An 18,364-nucleotide genomic window follows, 5' to 3' on the forward strand; every position below is an offset into this window, starting at 1 on the left:
TTGATTTGAATGTTGTAATACAACACACTTTTAACAGTTAAAATACTTACAGAACAAAAGAAAACAATAGACACAACAAAACACATGCAAATATCAAGAGAAAATGAAATAAAATAAAACAAACACATATATATGTATATCCTAGCATTAAAAATAAACATGTTATGCTTATGCATAAACGTGAAGAAAGGCACAGTACTTTTTCAATTTTTTTGAGAGGATTTAACAGTATTACTACATTTAGCATATATGTTTGAGTTAGTCATGATAAAAGTTGCAGTAAATACATTTTATAGTATAAAAATAATATGAATAGATAAATCAATTATTTTTGGAAAAATTCTCCAGAAAAAACAACAGTACAAGGTGTAGGCTACACATTTGGAAAATGACAAAATATTCTGTATTTATGAGAAATACTTTTGTTTGTTAAAATATGTTACATATTGAAAGTGGAAAATGTAAATGACTATATTAGTAGATTTTTTTATTCCAGTTTTTTTGACACACACTTTTGTCTTCTAATAACATCATACCTAATATTAAAAGTGAGTCCCAAACGCGTTAAATCTATTAAAGGGGGTTGTGTTTTAAGCCATGTCTTTTTACGAATACAATATTTAGCTAAAGAATTGTTCAAAAGAATCATACAAGCTCGATCTATAGTTTTGAGACGATATTAAATTCCCAGTAGCTGCATGACATCGGGCACCTTACCAAGCTCCGCCCCCTCCCGGAACAGGAAGTGCCTGCTCGCTGCTGCTGACGTTGTTGCTGTTCGAAATGACGATGGCGTCCACAGATCAGTCCCTCTTGGACTTAACAGAAAAAGACACCCGGGAGAAACTGTCACTATGGGATCGACGGACCGATGCCATGGCTCCCCTCACGGAGAAACAAATGGACGCTGTCCTGGAGATCCGAGCCGCCGCAGAAACGCTCTCTGTCCCGGCAGAGGTAAGTGTGACTCCTGAGCCAGCTAGCATGCTAACAGAGGTTGCTAACTTACTTTCTTAAAGTCAGTGAGGTTAAATGACACCAGAAGTTACCTCTTTGTGGATTTAGCTCAGCTATGTGCCATGTAAACATGATGTTACCCTTCATATATCACGGGATGTTAGCTTGTGGGCTAACTAGCATGCTTACTCCGCCACGTCAAGCCAGCCAGCTAGCTTCATGAGGAGGCAGGTTTAAAAACAGAGAGCTTTGCTTTGTTTGCAGCTTCCCATCGAGGATTTGTGCAGCCTCTCGTCGCGGTCCTTGCAGTCCCCCTTCACAGCGACTATTCCCCAGTCAACAGAGGACGTCCTGCTCAAGGGTTTCCAGATGCTGGACATGGAGAATGACAGGATAGACACTGCACAACAGGTGACTGTCATTGCCAGCTGGAAGCACTACTGTAGAGAGTCAGACATACACTATCACAGTAAGATACATGTTGTTAATACAGTGCCAATTTGTGTGTTGCAGTTCTTTTCTTGGTTTGCCAAGTTACAGGCAAACATGGACCAGGATGAGAACGCAAAATACAGGTGAATACAAGTGCTTTACCCTTTCTACAGTGTTCTGAATGTATTTACTGTACATGTGTTTAGGGGAGGACTGTCTTAACAACACACTTCTTGAAAGGATTATGCAGAACCAACTCACTTGCACAAGGCAAAACTGTGTTCTTTACTATTAATATAAGTATTTCATGTCAAGCCAACTCAATGCTCTACATTGGAATGCCGCAAAGGCTAGCTTGACATAATTCAGTGACAACAATACTACAGAGATATTCATTTTGTTTTAAGAAAGTTGCATGAGGTGGGTCAAATCTCAGGGCATCAGATTACGATCAAATTAACAAAATCCATAAATAATCTGCTACTAAGCTGCCCTATTAGTTACACTCTTACTCTGCATTACCGGCCACACTTACATTGTTGACAACAAAGCCACTATTTTGCCTTTGACAGCTAGTGAAACACTTTCAACAACAGTACATCAACTTTTCTGTTAATACTTTTATCTAAATGCTTTGCAAACAAGAAGCATGCCTCACTTCATCATTGTTTTCTATTTGTAAGCACAACAATAATAATTCTGCTTCACCTTCAGGAAAACAAGAGATGATCTAAACTGCTACCAGGAACAATGCGATGCTATTCTGAAAGATGTGTGTGCCGCCCTGGAGCACTTGGACTCTCTTCAGAAACAGTATCTGTTTGTGTCCAATAAGACTGGGACCCTGCACGAAGCCTGTGAACAGCTCCTGAAAGAGCAGGTGAGCTGCACGCTGCTCTCTAAAAGCCACACAGCAGATTCCTAAAAGATTGAATATGTTTCAATTCTAATTTCACTGAATGTATTTTTCCTGAAATACAGCATATGCTGGGTATTTAGTCAAAGTCAACTTTATTATCAATCTTTCCGTTTGTGTGTACAGACAGAGAGATCGAAATACCGTTTCCCAGAATCCTGAATACAAAAATACAAATATATATAACAATATGTATATCCTATATATACACAATCAACAGACACATTTATACATATGCACACATTAAAGGTAGGGTAGGTAATTCACTTCAGAAACACTTTTTGTTATATTCCATGGAATGCTCTTAACATCCCAATAGCAATGAATATATTAAATGCTTTGACAAAAAATACATAAACAAATGTCATCTGTGGAAGCCGTGGCGCTGTAAAAAGCACGACCAATTATTTTCACCGGCCCGGCTAAAATAACTGGATGGCCTACCTGCCTGTCAGCTTTCCATCTGTGCACAAACTTATCTCGTGCCCTCATTGGTCATGTGTGCGTTCCTGTGTGTTGGAGGAGGGGCTCTGTAAGGAAGTCTGAAGGAAGGGGCAGATTTTTTCCGGCTGCGTATTTTCAAATTCTAGCGCACTCAAGCTGGTTTCTCCATTCTTACCTACCCTACCTTTTAAGGTAAAAACACAACAATCAATATTTACAAAATAACAGTCACTTCAATATCTTTGCGAATGTTCATTAGTGCAAGATTGTCCATAGCATCATATCATAGCAGCATATTATTTGAAAACATAAAATCACTCCAAACCAAGAAACTTCAGAATTAGCTTTCTCAATGATTGGAGCCGTTCGCAATCATGTGAAAACGACTGATAACACTCAAAGTGGTCATTGGAGATGACCCAGGCATGCAGTACACTATCTGGTTCAGACAGCCTGACATAGTTGTAAGCTTGTCTGAATATAAGATAGCTGGCGAGCATTCTACAGCTCCAAAAACCTCAGCTGCTCATTCTTTCTGCAGCTTATTTCATTTCTTATCGGAGCTGCAGTATTCCGTTTCTTTTTCTTCCCGCAAACAGCTGCTTATGTTCACAAATGTATGTCAATTGGACCACTGGAAGAGCTTGAACTGAGCTGCAATTAAACTGTCATTTTGTTTTGTGTAAACTGTGGTTGGTTGTTTTCTCTCTTTGCAGTCAGAACTTGTCGACCTGGCGGAAAGCATACAGCAGAAACTCTCATACTTTAATGAGTTAGAAAACATAAACAGGGTATGCTGCTTTTTGTGTTTTTTATTTGACATTGTGTAACATTTGGTAAAAACATGTATGCATTGTAGATGATGTACATAACAAGTAATGATTACATGTTAACCAAATTATTATTATTAAAGATCAGCAGTTGTTTCCCCTAGGGATGCATATCGTTGACTTTTTTACGATACCGATACTCAACCGATACATATCGTGATACTTTGAAAATGTATCATTCCACAATTACTCCCTTGAAGCGCTTTACGATATAGTTAACATGTCAAATTAATATTAAATTCAATTGTGGGACTTCTTGGACCTTTTAGTACTGAACAAACAATGAAAAATACATAAAAAATATGAAGAAAACCGATTATGGAATATCTTTTATAACACCCGCCATCAGGTGTGCCGCGTGAATAGCACATCTGTTTTGTTTTTTTAAGTATCGAAACCGGATCTGATTTCGCCACCAGTAACCGGTATTTTGGTAATACCGGATACCGGTATGCATCCCTAGTTTCCCCACATTAAATTTTTTTTCTGGATGTCAGCTACATATCTTATGTTATTTTTTCTAAAATGTTTAATTACTTTATAAATACTTTGGCTTGAGCTTAAAACCCCATGAAATAACACATTTTGATTATAGTTGTTGAAGTTTATAATTGTAACTGTTTGTAATTACGTTAAAACTTGATATTTCTTTGTCTTTTTGCAGAAACTGAACTCACCAACATTGTCTGTAAATAGTGAAGGCTTTATACCAATGCTGTCCAAATTGGATGACTGCATTGAATACGTTTCTTCAAATGTAAGTAGCTTGACAACATTCCTATTCTGCTTTTACAAATCTCATTTAAATACCAGCAATGTAATAATCAGCTACTAAATATATGTTCTTAAAAAAGTGCAGTAATTATTTTTTCAGATGCCTTCTGTGTAGTTAAATGCATTATTTATACAAGTGGGAAATGTAAATCAAGTCACTGATTCACACATTGTTTACTTAGCATAACTATATGACTCATGCATCGCAGTCTACGGTATGCGATCACAATAACAGCCGTCTAACAGTTGTTTATCTCTGTTCATGCAGCCCAACTTCAAGGACTATCCGGTTTATTTGGCCAAGTTTAAACGATGTCTTTCTAAAGCTATGCACTTCATGAAGATCCACATTGTTAACACTATGCAAAATCTCACAAGCCAGTTAACCAAAAGGGTACGTTTCCTTCTCCTACAAAGTCAAAAATAATATGTAGAGGCATTCATACCATAAGTGCATAGTCTAATGCCAACACTTGATATTATATTTCTCTCCCCCAGGACTCAATGGGCTTGACCAACGCAGACAGTGCCTTTACTCTTTACTATGTTAGGTATAGAGCAGCTGCACCAAAAGTCAGGGTAAGTTGTTTTATCCACTGAACTTACACATATCATCTTTTCTGTAATAAAATATCGATTGATGCTTTTTTCTTCTTTCAGTCACTGATTGAACAGATAGAACAACGAGCAGAGAAGATCCCAGAGTGAGTGGTAGCGTCTCTCCAGAATAAACGGGCATTATTCCTGTTGTATATTTGTTTTTGGTGCCAAATCAACCCATCTTTCCTTATATTGATGTGGACAGATACCATCAGCTCCTAGATGAAATCCACCAGTGCTACCTGGACCAGAGAGACCTGCTCCTCAGTCCCAGCATTACATCCACCATTACTGACCTGACCAAGCAAAACAGCAAAGACCACTGCGCTCTGGTAAGGCATGACTGGTTCAAAGCGCGACTGGTCTTTATGATATATGAAGGTAACATTTGAGCTTGCAAAAAAAGGCACACTATGCTCCCTCAGGAAGGTTTTCTTGGATTGTGTGGTGCATGTATAGCTGTGCACATGATACATTAGATTGTGAACAGCTGGCACTAGGGCTGCTCCATTATGGCAAAAATCTTAATCTCGATTATTTGGGTCAATAATTGTAATTGAGATTTATTAAATGCGATTATTCATTGACTTTGAAAACATCCATTTATTGGAGAAAAAAATGTTGAACATTATGTTTTTAACAGTTGATTACCCTGATCTTTAAGTATAATTCAACTGAAAAACCAAAAAAAAAAAATCTTTAAAAAAAAGTAATAATAATAATTAAAAAAAAATCGTTTTATTTAGATTACGTTGTTTTCGTAATCGTTGCAAGCCATAATCGTAATTGCGATTAAAATACGATTAATTGAGCAGCCCTAGCAGGCACCCAAAGCTTACTCCTAATTTGTTGAATTTGAGTGTTGTTTATATACTCTGTAATACCTCATCTATAAAGCAGTGGCAGTTCCTTAACTGTTCAAACATGTAACTGACCTCTAGTAAGCACACTTCTGTAGTTTGAGATTCAATATTTGAATTGTAACTCATGCTTCAAAGATCATTTTGGCAGCAGACGTATGTGTTTTGACGCTGCTGTGGCATTTAAAACTTTTCACTAATTGGCTTGATGGGGATGCTATCATTTTAAAGGTCAGAATTTCATACAACGAACGTCATAATAGCGGCACGACCTGTCCGGGATATTCCTTTTGATGAAACTTGAAAGGTTATGCATCTTGTTAATCATTGCTGTAATGTGAGCTTGCATTATTTATGTGATAGGATCTCTCTTGCTTGTTTGAAGTGGAGCCGCAGTATCGGGAGTCACTGCAGTAAGCGATCATTTTGTGTGTTTGTACAGGTTCGCAGTGGCTGTGCCTTTATGGTTCACGTCTGCCAGGACGAACACCAACTGTACAACGAGTTCTTCTCTAAGCCTACACCTGCACTGGAGTGAGTACCTCCCGCCTCTTTGGGTCCGTGAGAAGTGAACACACACAGAGGGAGCCATTGTTTTGCATTACGCATGCAGGCAGGACTTGTTTGTTTAAGGCGTGACAATTCAAAATGTGTGAACGCCATTTCAAGTTTGGCTTGATATGATAAGCGCTTGAATAACAATTTACACAGCATGGTTGTACGATCTGTATTTCCATTTATGGGTAAACGATTTAACAGTTTGCATAATTATTTCTTTATTCCTTAACTTGGAAGAGAAAGTCTGAGCATGAAATGAGCAGGAAGTGTAATTTTAGACTCCTCTCAGCTGTACAAAGCAATTACATGTTGTTTAATGTCTGACAGCGAGCTGCTGGAGAAGTTATGTCTGTCCCTGTATGATGTCCTGCGGCCTCTCATCATCCACATCATCCACCTGGAAACACTGTCTGAGCTCTGCAGTATCCTCAAGAATGAGATGCTTGAAGACCATGTTCATAACAACGGTAGGTCAGAGCTTTTGTTCTCCTCAAAGCTTCTCACTTGTCACACAGGGGAGGTAATTGCTGCGTTACAGGGAAAGAGCTCGGCTGGAGTCTGGACTGAAATATTAGCGAAGAAAAGTTTGGGAAATCTCAACTTTTTAATAAAATGATTTTTTCCCCTGGAATCGTCCTTATGTAAAATGTGTGCAAACATTAAAGTGCTTGATGGATTACACACGTTTTTACAAGATGAATTTCTTGGGCGTTTTTTTCTTTTTTTTGACAGAACACAGTGCTCACTTTTAGAAATGAAGGAGAGAGAGAGAGAGAGGTTTATGACTCAACAAATGTCCCAGGGTCCTAATCAAATCTGGGAGGTTGTGTCTGTATGGTAGCACTGTAACCAGAGTCCCTGTGATACACACTTTTAATAAGTAAGCTTTCGAGGCCCTAATAGGCTGATATTGTGCCAGGTTAGCTTTTTCCTCAGTTTCCAGTCTTTGGTCTTGGCTAAATTAGCCGGCTGCTTTCAGTACTTAAATATTTAATGTAGAGACTTCAGAGCCGTAGCGAACACAAACTCCAGTGAAAGTAAACACTCTTCTACTTTCTTTTTTAAAACAAAGACTTCCTGGTGCAGTACCTTGCTTTCTGATTTCCCATCACATCACAGACCCTCGTATAACTTTAATCTGATGTGTTAAAGGACTAAAAGACACATTTGTAGTGATATTAAAGTGGGTGTATTAAAGTGACCTGTCACCTCTTTTATGTAGCCTCTCAGCTGGGATCCTTTGATGGATTAGTGAAGCAGATGCTGGAGGATGTCCAGGAGAGGCTGGTGTACCGGACTCACATTTATATCCAGACTGATATCACCGGCTACAACCCGGCTCCGGGGGATCTGGCCTACCCCGACAAACTGGAGATGATGGAGGTGAGTCTGTTGCGCTTTGAAGGGATGTTGTTTTGTAGAATCTTTAGAAACAAAACCTCCATTAATTTGAATCAGTTTCGCTTATACTCCACCGGCTTAACGCAGCATGGATTTAATTATGGCTGCGACTTCTAAATATTTTAATTAATTGTTAATATATGCAGTATTTTTGGGTTGATCGTGTTGTTTATGAAATGCGAAAATCAGGGAATAATGCCTGTGAAAAGTTCCCAGAGCCTAAGATTATTTTAATTTGTATTCCTTGTTGCATTGTAAGCACTTTGAGCACCAGGAAAAGTGCTATATACATTTAATGTATTATTATTATTATTGGCTAAATGTTTTAAGTTGAATTCACTGTAAATGTGAGCTTTACAAGGCTTGGGAATGTCTGCACATATAAATAAATATGCAAATATTTCTGTCATTGTTGTCATGGCAACGTTTTATTTTACTCGATGTATGTCAAGAAAGGAAAAAGCTTTACCAACAACAACATGTTTTCCCAAATGATTGTGCAGATGAAGGGCCTCGAAAAGTCTTTAGTCTTGTGAATATCTGTACTTGTTATTTAATATCTTTCATACCCATATTTAACATCTCTTAATTATGTCTTACATCGGGACACTTTTCCATATTTGAAACGTCCAGGATTCCCTTGATACTTCTTCAGTTGTTTATCTGGCTTTCTATGTTTCCAAATCATTGTTTCTGCTGCTAGAATAGTTTTTTTGTTAACTTATTCTTTAAAACTTGTTGATAGAAAAGGAAGAATCTAAAACTTTTTATCTTTTTAAAATCATGTTTTTCCCTTTCTGTCACCCAATAGAGAATAGCTCAGAGCTTGAAGGAAGAGCAGATGAAGCAGATGTCACAAGAGGCCATGTTTTCTGATGTTCAGCTCGAGAGTCCTGATGGCAGAAGAAACAGTAATGCTGGTCCGTTTTTTCAGACTGTGACCCTGGCTTCTTAAACATTCTACAACAATTGGTGTTATTGTTGCCTGCACTTCATCCTTTTGTTCCATGAATGCAGGGAATGTCGAAGCATCGCGCCTGCAGTCATCTATCTCTCCTGCTGATCTGCACGGCATGTGGTACCCCACTGTCAGGCGGACGCTGGTCTGTCTGTCCAAGCTCTACAGATGTATAGATGTGAGTCATCTTTCTTTTTTCGTTACTGATTTAAAGTGTTCTATCCTAAAATATGGCAGGATTTTTGGTATATATTTTTTCTGATGTTTGTAATTTCTTATTCCTGAGTTTCTTGTCTGTGATTGGTCTTTTTCCAGAGAGCAGTCTTCCAGGGTTTATCTCAAGAAGCCTTATCTGCCTGCATCCAGTCGCTGCTTAAAGCTTCAGATATCATCCTTAAAAACAAGGTTGGCACACATTCTTAAGAGTACAGTGTGGTTTTGCATTTTTACTGAACTTTTCAGATTGTTATTATTCTAAAAATAGCTAGAAATGTGCTTTTCTTTTGACGTTGAAATGAATACGATCTCTTAAGATAAAATGTGCTCTGTTATTAAAATTCCTTCTGGCTGCAGACTCCTTAACTAAAGCAGCTGGGATGTCATTTAAAGTTTATTTTAATGGGTGCTTTATTATGCTCTACAGAGTATTCAGCAGACCATCTTTTATTTATAGATTTCTCTCACCTTCACATTTGCTGTCTCTCTGTGCTAACTGGCCCGTTTCAACCTAACACTTCAAATTAAAGCGGCAACATCAATCTCAGAGGATGTTTTCCTACCCCATGTTGATGATGTCTTACTCCAATGTTTTAACTGACCAATGAATGCTTCAGCTGCCTGATCCATCACAGTGATATGTCCCTTCCTAGCTATGGTTATCATTAGACATATTCCCTCATCGTCTCTGAGATGGTGCTTTTTGTTTCTCTGTGTAGCTTGGATAGTCGGCAGATGCCCTTTTTGTGTTGGCAGCCTGCAGTGTGGATTTAACACTGTGCTATCACTTTCTGTAGACGCAAATAGATGGGCAACTTTTCCTGATCAAGCACCTGCTGATAGTGCGTGAACAGATTGCCCCGTTTCACACCGATTTTGCCATCAAGGAAATCTCACTGGACCTGAAGAAAACGCGAGGTAAGATAATTAAAGATTGCGGGAACATTAGTGTTCAGCTCCATAAAGCTAGTCATTACATTCTCATGCTCATTAAGCAACTTGTGCCTATCACATGCACCAGTGGCAACAATTAATGTGGAAAGTACAGTGCAATCCAACACCATAATGAACATTAACCGACGGCTCACAGGGCACATCCGCTCCTCGTATCACCCTCATCTCAGTCAAGGTCATATTAGATTTGGAGCACTAGAGGGCACTCTAATGCTACACCAGCCCTGATTTAATCTCTTTGCTTTGTGTGAAGATGCTGCCTTCAAAATCCTCAACCCTAAGGCTGTTCCCAAATTCTTCAGACTTAACAGTCACAACGCCATACTTGAATTCCTGCTGGAGGTAGTGTTTTTATTTTTTTCTTCCATTTTATTTAACCTACCATACACTTAATGTACTTTGATAGCACCGTGCCTTAGGGATTCTCCGCTTGACAGTGCTAACGCCTCCGTCTGTGTGGCCTTCAGGGAACGCCAGAGATAAAGGAGCACTACATTGACTCCAAGAAGGATGTGGACCGACACCTGAAGTTCAGCTGTGAGCAGTTCATCCAGCAGCAGACTCAGATCTTTGTGGGGAACCTTGAAGAGTTCCTTACCAAGGTAACAGTTGGAGCACTTAGAAGGCAGATTTAGCCTCAGGCAGCCAAAGCTCATCCTGACCTTCACGCATTAGTTTTCACCTTTAAAAACCTTTTTTTGAAAAAAGGAAAATTCCCATTTACTCTTCACTGAAGGTCTCATAGCGTTCTTGCAAACTCGAGACAAAATTGCTGCTTTTGATCCAGGATATTTAATTATAATGCTAGTTATTACTGTGTGTAAATATGCATGTGTTTTCTATAATTTATTATCTTTCTATGCAGTATTTGCGCTGCAATTATTGGTTGCTTTATTGCTTCCACCCACTCTTATCTATTATTATTTAAGTAAATACAGCTCTGTCAAATTCAAAACTGAGTTGAAGTTGCCAGAATGGAATCCCAGCTTGTTGTGCTTGTTTGTATAGCTTATAGCAGCACCAGTTCAAATGAAGTCTTTTCAAATAGTAATGTTATGTTTTGGCTGTGTGTGCACTCAGGTCGCAGCTCTGAAAACGATGGCCATCCAAGGTGGTCCCACGTACAGTCTGTCTCAGCAACCTTGGGCACAGCCAGGTAAGATTTGTCTCAGGGAATGCCACTGGCATCATACTGTAATTCATCAAAACGTGTAAAGCGCATGCTAGAGGGCATGTCAATGTTTTTTCTGCTTTTCCTCATACCTCTTTTTTCCTTCCCTCTTTTTAGCAAAGATCAACGATATAGTGATGGCTACCTACCGGGTGATGAAGAGCAAGCTGCCAAGCACTTTACAGAGCATGTCCTTGTACTTATCCAATAGAGACACAGAGTTCATCCTTTTCAAGCCTGTCCGGGTGGGTAGCGGAAACGCTAAGATGTAGCATGTGCATGTTTCTTTAAAAGTGTTACAGCTCAAAATATGTAAATTGATTTTGTTTCATGTGGTGGTTTCAAAGCAGAAATACCATGCGCTTGAGTCAGTGGTCTAATAAGTCATTTTCTGAAAATATGTAAATTAGAGGCTATTCCAATGAACCTGAATAGTATAGGTCTGTTGTGCATTGGTATGTGCAGACATGTAAACAAGCCTCTCATAGCATCAGAAATCATCATGACTAATATTTATATTTCAGCAAAGTCTAGTAACTGTAGTTAGAGCTCTTTCAATCAGTTATATGTCGAGGTAAAGATGAGAATCCGGTGCTTGATGTTACTCTTGGACCGACCCTTTTGTTTAAATCTGACTTGAGATTGTGCCTTTAGCTATACATGATCAGCGGGATTGAACTCTAATAGAGAAGTCTTTGTGCCGCCTGTGTACTGTTCATCAAGGTGCCAGGTGAAGCTGAATGAGAGGGTAACACAATTCTGCCGTTGACATGGAAACAAGATAGTGAGGGGACATAGGCCAGATGGAAATGTAGTATTAATTTCCCTCCAGCACTCAGTAATATGATAGCTTCTTTCCACAGAATAACATCCAGCAGGTATTCCAAAGACTGCATGCCTCGCTTCAGGAGGAATACAGCGGAGAAGACCTTCAAATCATCGCGTGTCCATCGATGGAGCAGGTACAGCACTGTGGGATTATCACAGCCCAAGGGCACCTCACATAGTTTTAATAATACTGCTGCAAGTTCCACAAACTGCTGAGAGCAACTTAAGTGGGGAAACGGTAGATAACGTATCCCAGCTAAGTCACGGTGAACACATCATTTTTTTTCACGCCTCTCTTTCAGATTAACCTACTGCTGTCTGTGAATAAGTAATGTCCAAGTTTGGAAACACCCTCTGGATACAGTAGCTATGGGATGTTGCAACTCCAACCATGACCAGTTGATGTGACGCTGCCGATCAACATGAACAGAGACTGTAACCTGGACTGGGAGAGATGAACTGAAAGAAAAAAAAAACCTACACAAGGCCAAAGATTCTTCGACGGAGGCTCAAGTAGCTACGAGTATGTGGAGGTTCAGGTATTCTTGTTGAAGTCCATAACTGGGAAGTGGAGGGTATTATTTGGGTACTGATGATTTTGCTCAACTTAAATCAAATCTGGTGTTGTGGTTAAGGTTGTTTTCATGTAGGAGAAATCCATTATTTGACAAGGGTGGATTCATGATCTCAGTTGTATCTCTCTTAACACCAAATTGTTCTGGATAAAACCAATTTGCACACTATGTGAGGGCTGGGGGGGTTGAATTGTGTTGAGAGTGTTCAGACAAGGACACTTTAAGTGTACAAAAGGAGGCACTAAAGGGTTGTTCTTCAGCCTGGTAGCTAAGGGCCAGTAAAGGGGCTTCAGATGCCTGGATTCCCTCAATAGGTTTGGAAGGATAACGAGAAAAAAAAATGCAGCACAATATTTTATTCCTCTATTTTAAAATGCAACAGCCTTTGTATCATTCAGTAGAAGTCGCTGGTCTGATATAGGACGCTACAGGTTTCCTCTCTGGTCATAGCGGAGTCCACCCAGCTGATCTTTACGGACGTCTCTTCCACGTTTCTCTCCTGAATGTTTTTGTTATTCTGTTGCAAATATGTAAAAAAATACAATGAAATCTTATGTTTTATACTTTTTCCTTTTTATACATAGGTTGATTAAAACTAATATGCTTTTATTTTTGCAAAAAGAATGCACCTTTGCAGTTTTGCACTGTGTACTGTATGATTTATGGGTTGTGTTTCATGGTGGTCTTCGACGAGTTAACAAAAGTAAAAAATATTCTAACAATGTGACATTTACTTCGGTGTGTCCCATGTAAAATGACGTGTACAGTTAAACTATTTATGAATATTCTGATTAAAAAAGAAAAAGGTTAATGATGTTTTTTGGTTTTATTGGAAGCACTTGAAAAATCAAATGATGTGAATAGTACAGTTTGAGTCACTTCACACAAAGACCATCGTCTGCTTTAGGGGTCTTCTTGGCAGACTGTTGCTGTTTCATTGGCAGCTGCCGTCTTTCCGTCTGTGAGATGAGGCTTGGCTGGGGCTTGACCTTCCGTGGACTGACAGTCTTTTGATCGGGGATGAGGGACTGGATGTTCTGGAGCAGGGCGTTGATCTCTGCACTCTTCTGCTGCAGATACCTCTGGAGCATGTCGAGCCCCGGCAGCGTTAGCCCTTTGCCTTGATTCAGCTGCGACAGCAATATAAAGTAAAGCCCAAAAGTCAGACAATTTGGTCTTTTTTCCTCAGCTTTTGTATTTCTCCATGAATATTAATACCACGGTAACCTACCTTCAATTTTGCCCCTACATTGAGCTGTACTCTCCGCTTCCCCGAGGTGAAAGCGATGCAGATGTGCTCCTGGGATTGGATGCGGATGTTGAGGTTAGGGCTCAGTGTCAGAGCGAGGGTCCGGTAGGGCGGAGCATGAACATGTTGCTCTTTGTCCAGCCAGTCCCAATGTTTCTTCAAACCACCTGTGTCACTGCAGTAGGTGCCTCCCCATGGAGAAAGATTCACCCTAAGAAAGAGAAGCAGGTTGTTAGCAATAAGCCTTTCAGAGGGTTTAATCCTCTCAACCACACAGGTTGTCATTTCTGCCAATTCTATTGATAAAAATACAGATGAGCTCCTATGGATAGCTGGTGATTTACACAATTATGTTGGCTATATACATATATCCAATAATCAAGCATACCAAATACAGCCATTGTTGTGATAACAGGTTGCCTGCCCTTCAGTGGTGAAAACTGCCTGAATGCGAGGCTGTGGATATTTGTCCTCCAGGACCAACACGCAGCACCAGTCAGCTGATTGGGCAGCAGATACAAGAATAGCAAGCCTGCCTGATGGATAGCTTTCAATTATGATTAAGGTAAAAACATTCAGACACTCAGTATGTATGATCTCATGCCAGTAAATTGCCGGTTAAAGGATACCACACATGCCCAGTTCCATCAGGAAAAATCACGATAAATATCTGACCATTGCTGTAGTGTTTCACAAGGGGTGACGTCCTCTGTTGAACCAATTTCAACATTAATAATCAGTGAAGGCGTCTATGCTTAATGAGGCGTTCCACATTGATATCATTATTTATACCTGCCGTCCAGCATTTTGTCCATTGAAAGAGAAAGTGTTTCCAGAATCCTCGATTTCTATATATTCTATTTCAGGGAATAACACCTTCATCATGGCGGTCACAGCATCATCTGAGAGTATATTGTGTTGGGGGGCACATATTTGTTGTTAGCTTGCTGTAATGTAGTGAAAGATATCATGGAGTGTTAGAACAAGAACCATCATTGTGTGTGTGTGTGTGTGTGTGTGTGTGTGTGTGTGTGTGTGTGTGTGTGTGTGTGTGTGTGTGTGTGTGTGTGTGTGTGTGTGTGTGTGTGTGTGTGTGTGACCTGCTTGAGGGGTCTGAGGATCTGAGCTCCTTTCATATTCCACACCTTTTAACCTGCGGTGTGTCAAGGAAAATGTAACATCAGAGATTTAGGGCATAGAAATTACATTTGAAAAGCGTCCAATGGTGGAAGCACATAATGGACGATTGAACCTGACCTTTGATCTTTCCGCATCGCCGGGTCCCTATTCCGTGCCTTCTGGCAGCAGAGAACCTGCCACAAAGACAGAAAGAGAAACTCATTTAAATACATATTCAGGCACAATATTCAAGGTCCTTAATGATTCAAATTCCTACAGTACATCAAGGCAACTAATCAGGTTGCTCAAGACATTCAGACCCTAACATTGTATTGAATGCTTTTGTACAGTTCTGGTAGCAGACTGTCTTTCCACCTTCCTAAACTCAAATGTATTTTTCTATAGATATAAAGATGATACATTTAGTGTGAATTATTTTCGCCACAATTATTATGAAGTGAAAATGTAATATATGGAACTAAAACGACTGATTGAACAACTTAGTTTGTTGGCATGCCAACATTTTATAATTAGCACAAAGCACAACATATAGCTGAGGGGGAATGACATTCGTATTGCCGTTCATTAGTCATAAAACATCAATGTGTTTATCTTTCACATTTAGATGCTAAGCTAGAACTAATATTCACATTTGCATGGCTTCCATAATCATCACAAGTCCAAGCTGCACACATTGACACTAAATGCAACTCCTCATTTAGCAACATGAGCAAAGTAGCACGTTTTTTGCCAGTTCTGTCAGTTTGTATTTAACATGAGCGTGTCACCATATGAACAGTAGTGTTAGCTGCCTGCTCTCTCTCACCTCCTGTGGGTCGACACTGTTGGCGATCTGATGGCTGGCCACTGGGGGTTTCTCAGGCTGCTGGCAGTGCTCACAGCGAATGTTCAGCACAGTCTGCAGCTTCTCCTCTGATGAGTCTGATCCACTTGAGGATGAGATCTGAAAGAAATCATTGGACAGGCATTTTCAGTTTTTTCTTAAATCACATTTTCTTTTTAAAAACACACTGTCACCAATACATAGCATCCAAATATTCCAGCTAATGAGGTATTCAAAAAGCATGTTATAGTCTGGCATGTTTTGAAACAAGCTCCAGCGATGACAGGAACGTTTTTGATTCAAGACAAACGCTGACTAATTGCATGTTCCATAAATGAATTCGTATTTCTGCGATAAGAGAAAAAGGAGCAGTTTAAAAGTGGCATTTTCCTCCATACCTTGTCCAGATGAGTTAAAGACTCCTCAGTTTCTCCTTGGCAGGCTGCGGGAGCTCGGGGAGTTTCCTCGCTGAACAAATCCAACACTTCATTATCTGGGGATATCTCCAACTCAGACTTCATGTTTTTAGGAACGCTCTGAGGAGAAAAAACAAAGACACTTCATAATTTATTAACTTCTTTGAGGTCTTTAACTTGTGCTTCATGAATAAATCAAAACCATGTCTCCCGATACCATGTCATATCATCTCTCAAAAGATCAAACTCACACTGTGACAAGTATAGACAAAGCTATGAAAACTTCAGTATTTCTCTAAAACACACACAAAGACTTCATATATGCTAATTACATCCGTTCTCTATTTGTCTAAGGTGTCTCTATAAAGTCTCCTTCAAATGTTAGTTAAATGACATAAAGTTATTCTACTTTCTGTCCTATACACCTTTTACTTTGTCAAGGACATCATCACTAAAGTTGAGAGAAAAGGGATACCTCATTGCGAGTTTGCCACCTTAAACAATCTTTAAGGTTACTGCACCTTACCTGCTCAGATGCAATCCCCACATTCTTATGAGGTGCTTTTGATGTTCCTACGTTGGAGTATTTATAGTCTGCAAATGCAAAAATATATTTATATACATCTCAGACATTCCCAACCCAGGTCAGATATTATATATCATAATTAGCATGAAATGTGAAGAAATTGTACCTGGATTTTGCTCTTCCTCATGTCTCCAGTCAGTCTGTGTGCCAGCGCTGATTCTGGTGACAACTCTCCCGTCAGATGCGTGGATCGTCAGATATTCAGGTGAGCTCGTGCTGGAACCAGTTCTTAATTATCAGTTTAAGAAAGCCTAATACATGCAGGGGTAAGATGCCAGAGCAATAACTCAAGTGCTTTCAGGATATGATACAACCTTACACAACTGCCCTTCAATAACTGTATGGGAGTCCTAGTGTTTAAAGAAGGCCTACATGTTTAAATGTATAACTACATTTTCTCTTTTCATCATCTTAAATGACGTTACATGTTAGCAAGATTTCTGTTTTCTGTTCTGGATTGCCGTGTTTAGTTTAACTACTGTTCATGATGCAGTTACTAAATTATATTTGTGGCATTTCTTTCCAAACCTCTGTGTGTTTTCAAGTCCATGTTTTGTTGCCGAATCCATCTCAGGTGATCCGCCTGGCGAGTCAAGTGTTGGTTCTTCATCCTCTTCATGTCCTTGACTCATTGTGAGAGGTGAGCAGAGAAAAACCACAAATGAAAGAATTAATACAAAAAACATTTTAAATCTGGTACAGAATGTTTTTGCACCCTAGTGATCCATAGCAACCACATAACAATAAGCATGCTGTTTCTATGGCAGAATCATTATCAGAAATGGAAGAGAAAGAGAGGGGAACTGTACTTTCACAGTACGCCTCTTCTTTCATTTGATCTCTTTTCTTTTATAGTTCCTACCACTGCCATTAAATTCAGTTCTTCAGATAACATAAGACAAGCCTTTGAGTGATCTCCAGAGGGGAAATTCAGGTGTTTTCGCGGCACAATGACAGAAATCTGTACGGGTAAAGTGAGAGGGAAATAATTGGAGTATCAAAGAAATATACATATTGTAGGGTCTCGCTAAAGGAGCTCAATGAAGCACAATATGAATATAAGGAACCAAGACATGTCATAAGGGTAATTAAAATATACATACAGTACCAGTGTTGTACTTAAATGTAAAATGTAATATTGTCTCAAGCGAAATTACATAGTGGTGTTATTCATCTGCGGTAATAACACATGTTTTACTACGATCATATTATTGGTAGTAGAACCAATGTGCTGTACTTATTTTTTTAAACATCTAATCTACCATGATTCATACCTTGTTCTTTTGCATACTATCAATACTGTACATACGCGGGTTCATGCTAAAGCAAATAGAAATCTGACTTATAGAGAATATAACAGAAAATGATGGAAAGAGAATATTATTTATTTCACTTTAATGTGTTTGCAGCTTCTGTAATTGATGTAAAAAAAAGTGTACATAAGCCAACTGTCTACATCCAACTTCTATGAGCACGATCATTTTCATTCTGGGAATAATAGTCCAACAGTGAGCATATAGTAATTATATAATGGAAATAAATAATTGCAGTTGTTTCCGATACCTACAAGTCAAAGAAATGCAATGAAAAAAAGATCTGACTGATTTTTTTCTAAAACTAGTTGTGCTTCTTTTCAATTTAGATGCACTGTAGGTGTTTCGGTATGGTGCTTTAAA

The 18,364-nt window shown here is 39.1% G+C and overlaps 1 protein-coding gene across 2 annotated transcripts; it reads left to right on the forward strand.

The window, feature by feature from the left end:
• Positions 1–744: 744 nt before the first annotated feature.
• cog3 (component of oligomeric golgi complex 3) lies at positions 745–13,285 on the forward strand. Of its 2 annotated transcripts, none has more exons than XM_010773531.1 (23): positions 745–957; positions 1,222–1,368; positions 1,471–1,532; positions 2,104–2,269; positions 3,466–3,540; positions 4,244–4,336; positions 4,622–4,747; positions 4,852–4,932; positions 5,014–5,057; positions 5,159–5,285; positions 6,256–6,347; positions 6,699–6,838; positions 7,594–7,754; positions 8,584–8,683; positions 8,790–8,908; positions 9,046–9,135; positions 9,744–9,864; positions 10,154–10,242; positions 10,368–10,502; positions 10,981–11,056; positions 11,189–11,316; positions 11,935–12,033; positions 12,202–13,285. In XM_010773531.1, the coding sequence occupies exons 1-23, from the start codon at positions 784–786 to the stop codon at positions 12,229–12,231; spliced, it is 2,475 nt and encodes an 824-aa protein (XP_010771833.1). In that variant the 5' UTR covers positions 745–783; the 3' UTR covers positions 12,232–13,285. The 2 variants fall into 2 exon arrangements, with proteins under 2 accessions (XP_010771833.1, XP_010771832.1); XM_010773530.1 differs by having other exon boundaries at positions 746–957; positions 8,584–8,692.
• Positions 13,286–18,364: the final 5,079 nt, after the last annotated feature.

Source organism: Notothenia coriiceps, unplaced genomic scaffold (genome assembly GCF_000735185.1).
Source record: "Notothenia coriiceps isolate Sejong01 unplaced genomic scaffold, NC01 NC01_scaffold00012620, whole genome shotgun sequence".
Classification (NCBI taxonomy): domain Eukaryota; kingdom Metazoa; phylum Chordata; class Actinopteri; order Perciformes; family Nototheniidae; genus Notothenia; species Notothenia coriiceps.

Bases quoted from the DNA above. Each gene is read 5' to 3' on its own strand.
- cog3 (XM_010773530.1), top strand. From the start codon at position 784: ATGACGATGGCGTCCACAGATCAGTCCCTCTTGGACTTAACAGAAAAA. The intron at 4,933-5,013 runs GTAAGTTGTTTT...TTCTTCTTTCAG, and splicing joins CAGCTGCACCAAAAGTCAGG to TCACTGATTGAACAGATAGA. The intron at 7,755-8,583 runs GTGAGTCTGTTG...GTCACCCAATAG, and splicing joins ACAAACTGGAGATGATGGAG to AGAATAGCTCAGAGCTTGAA.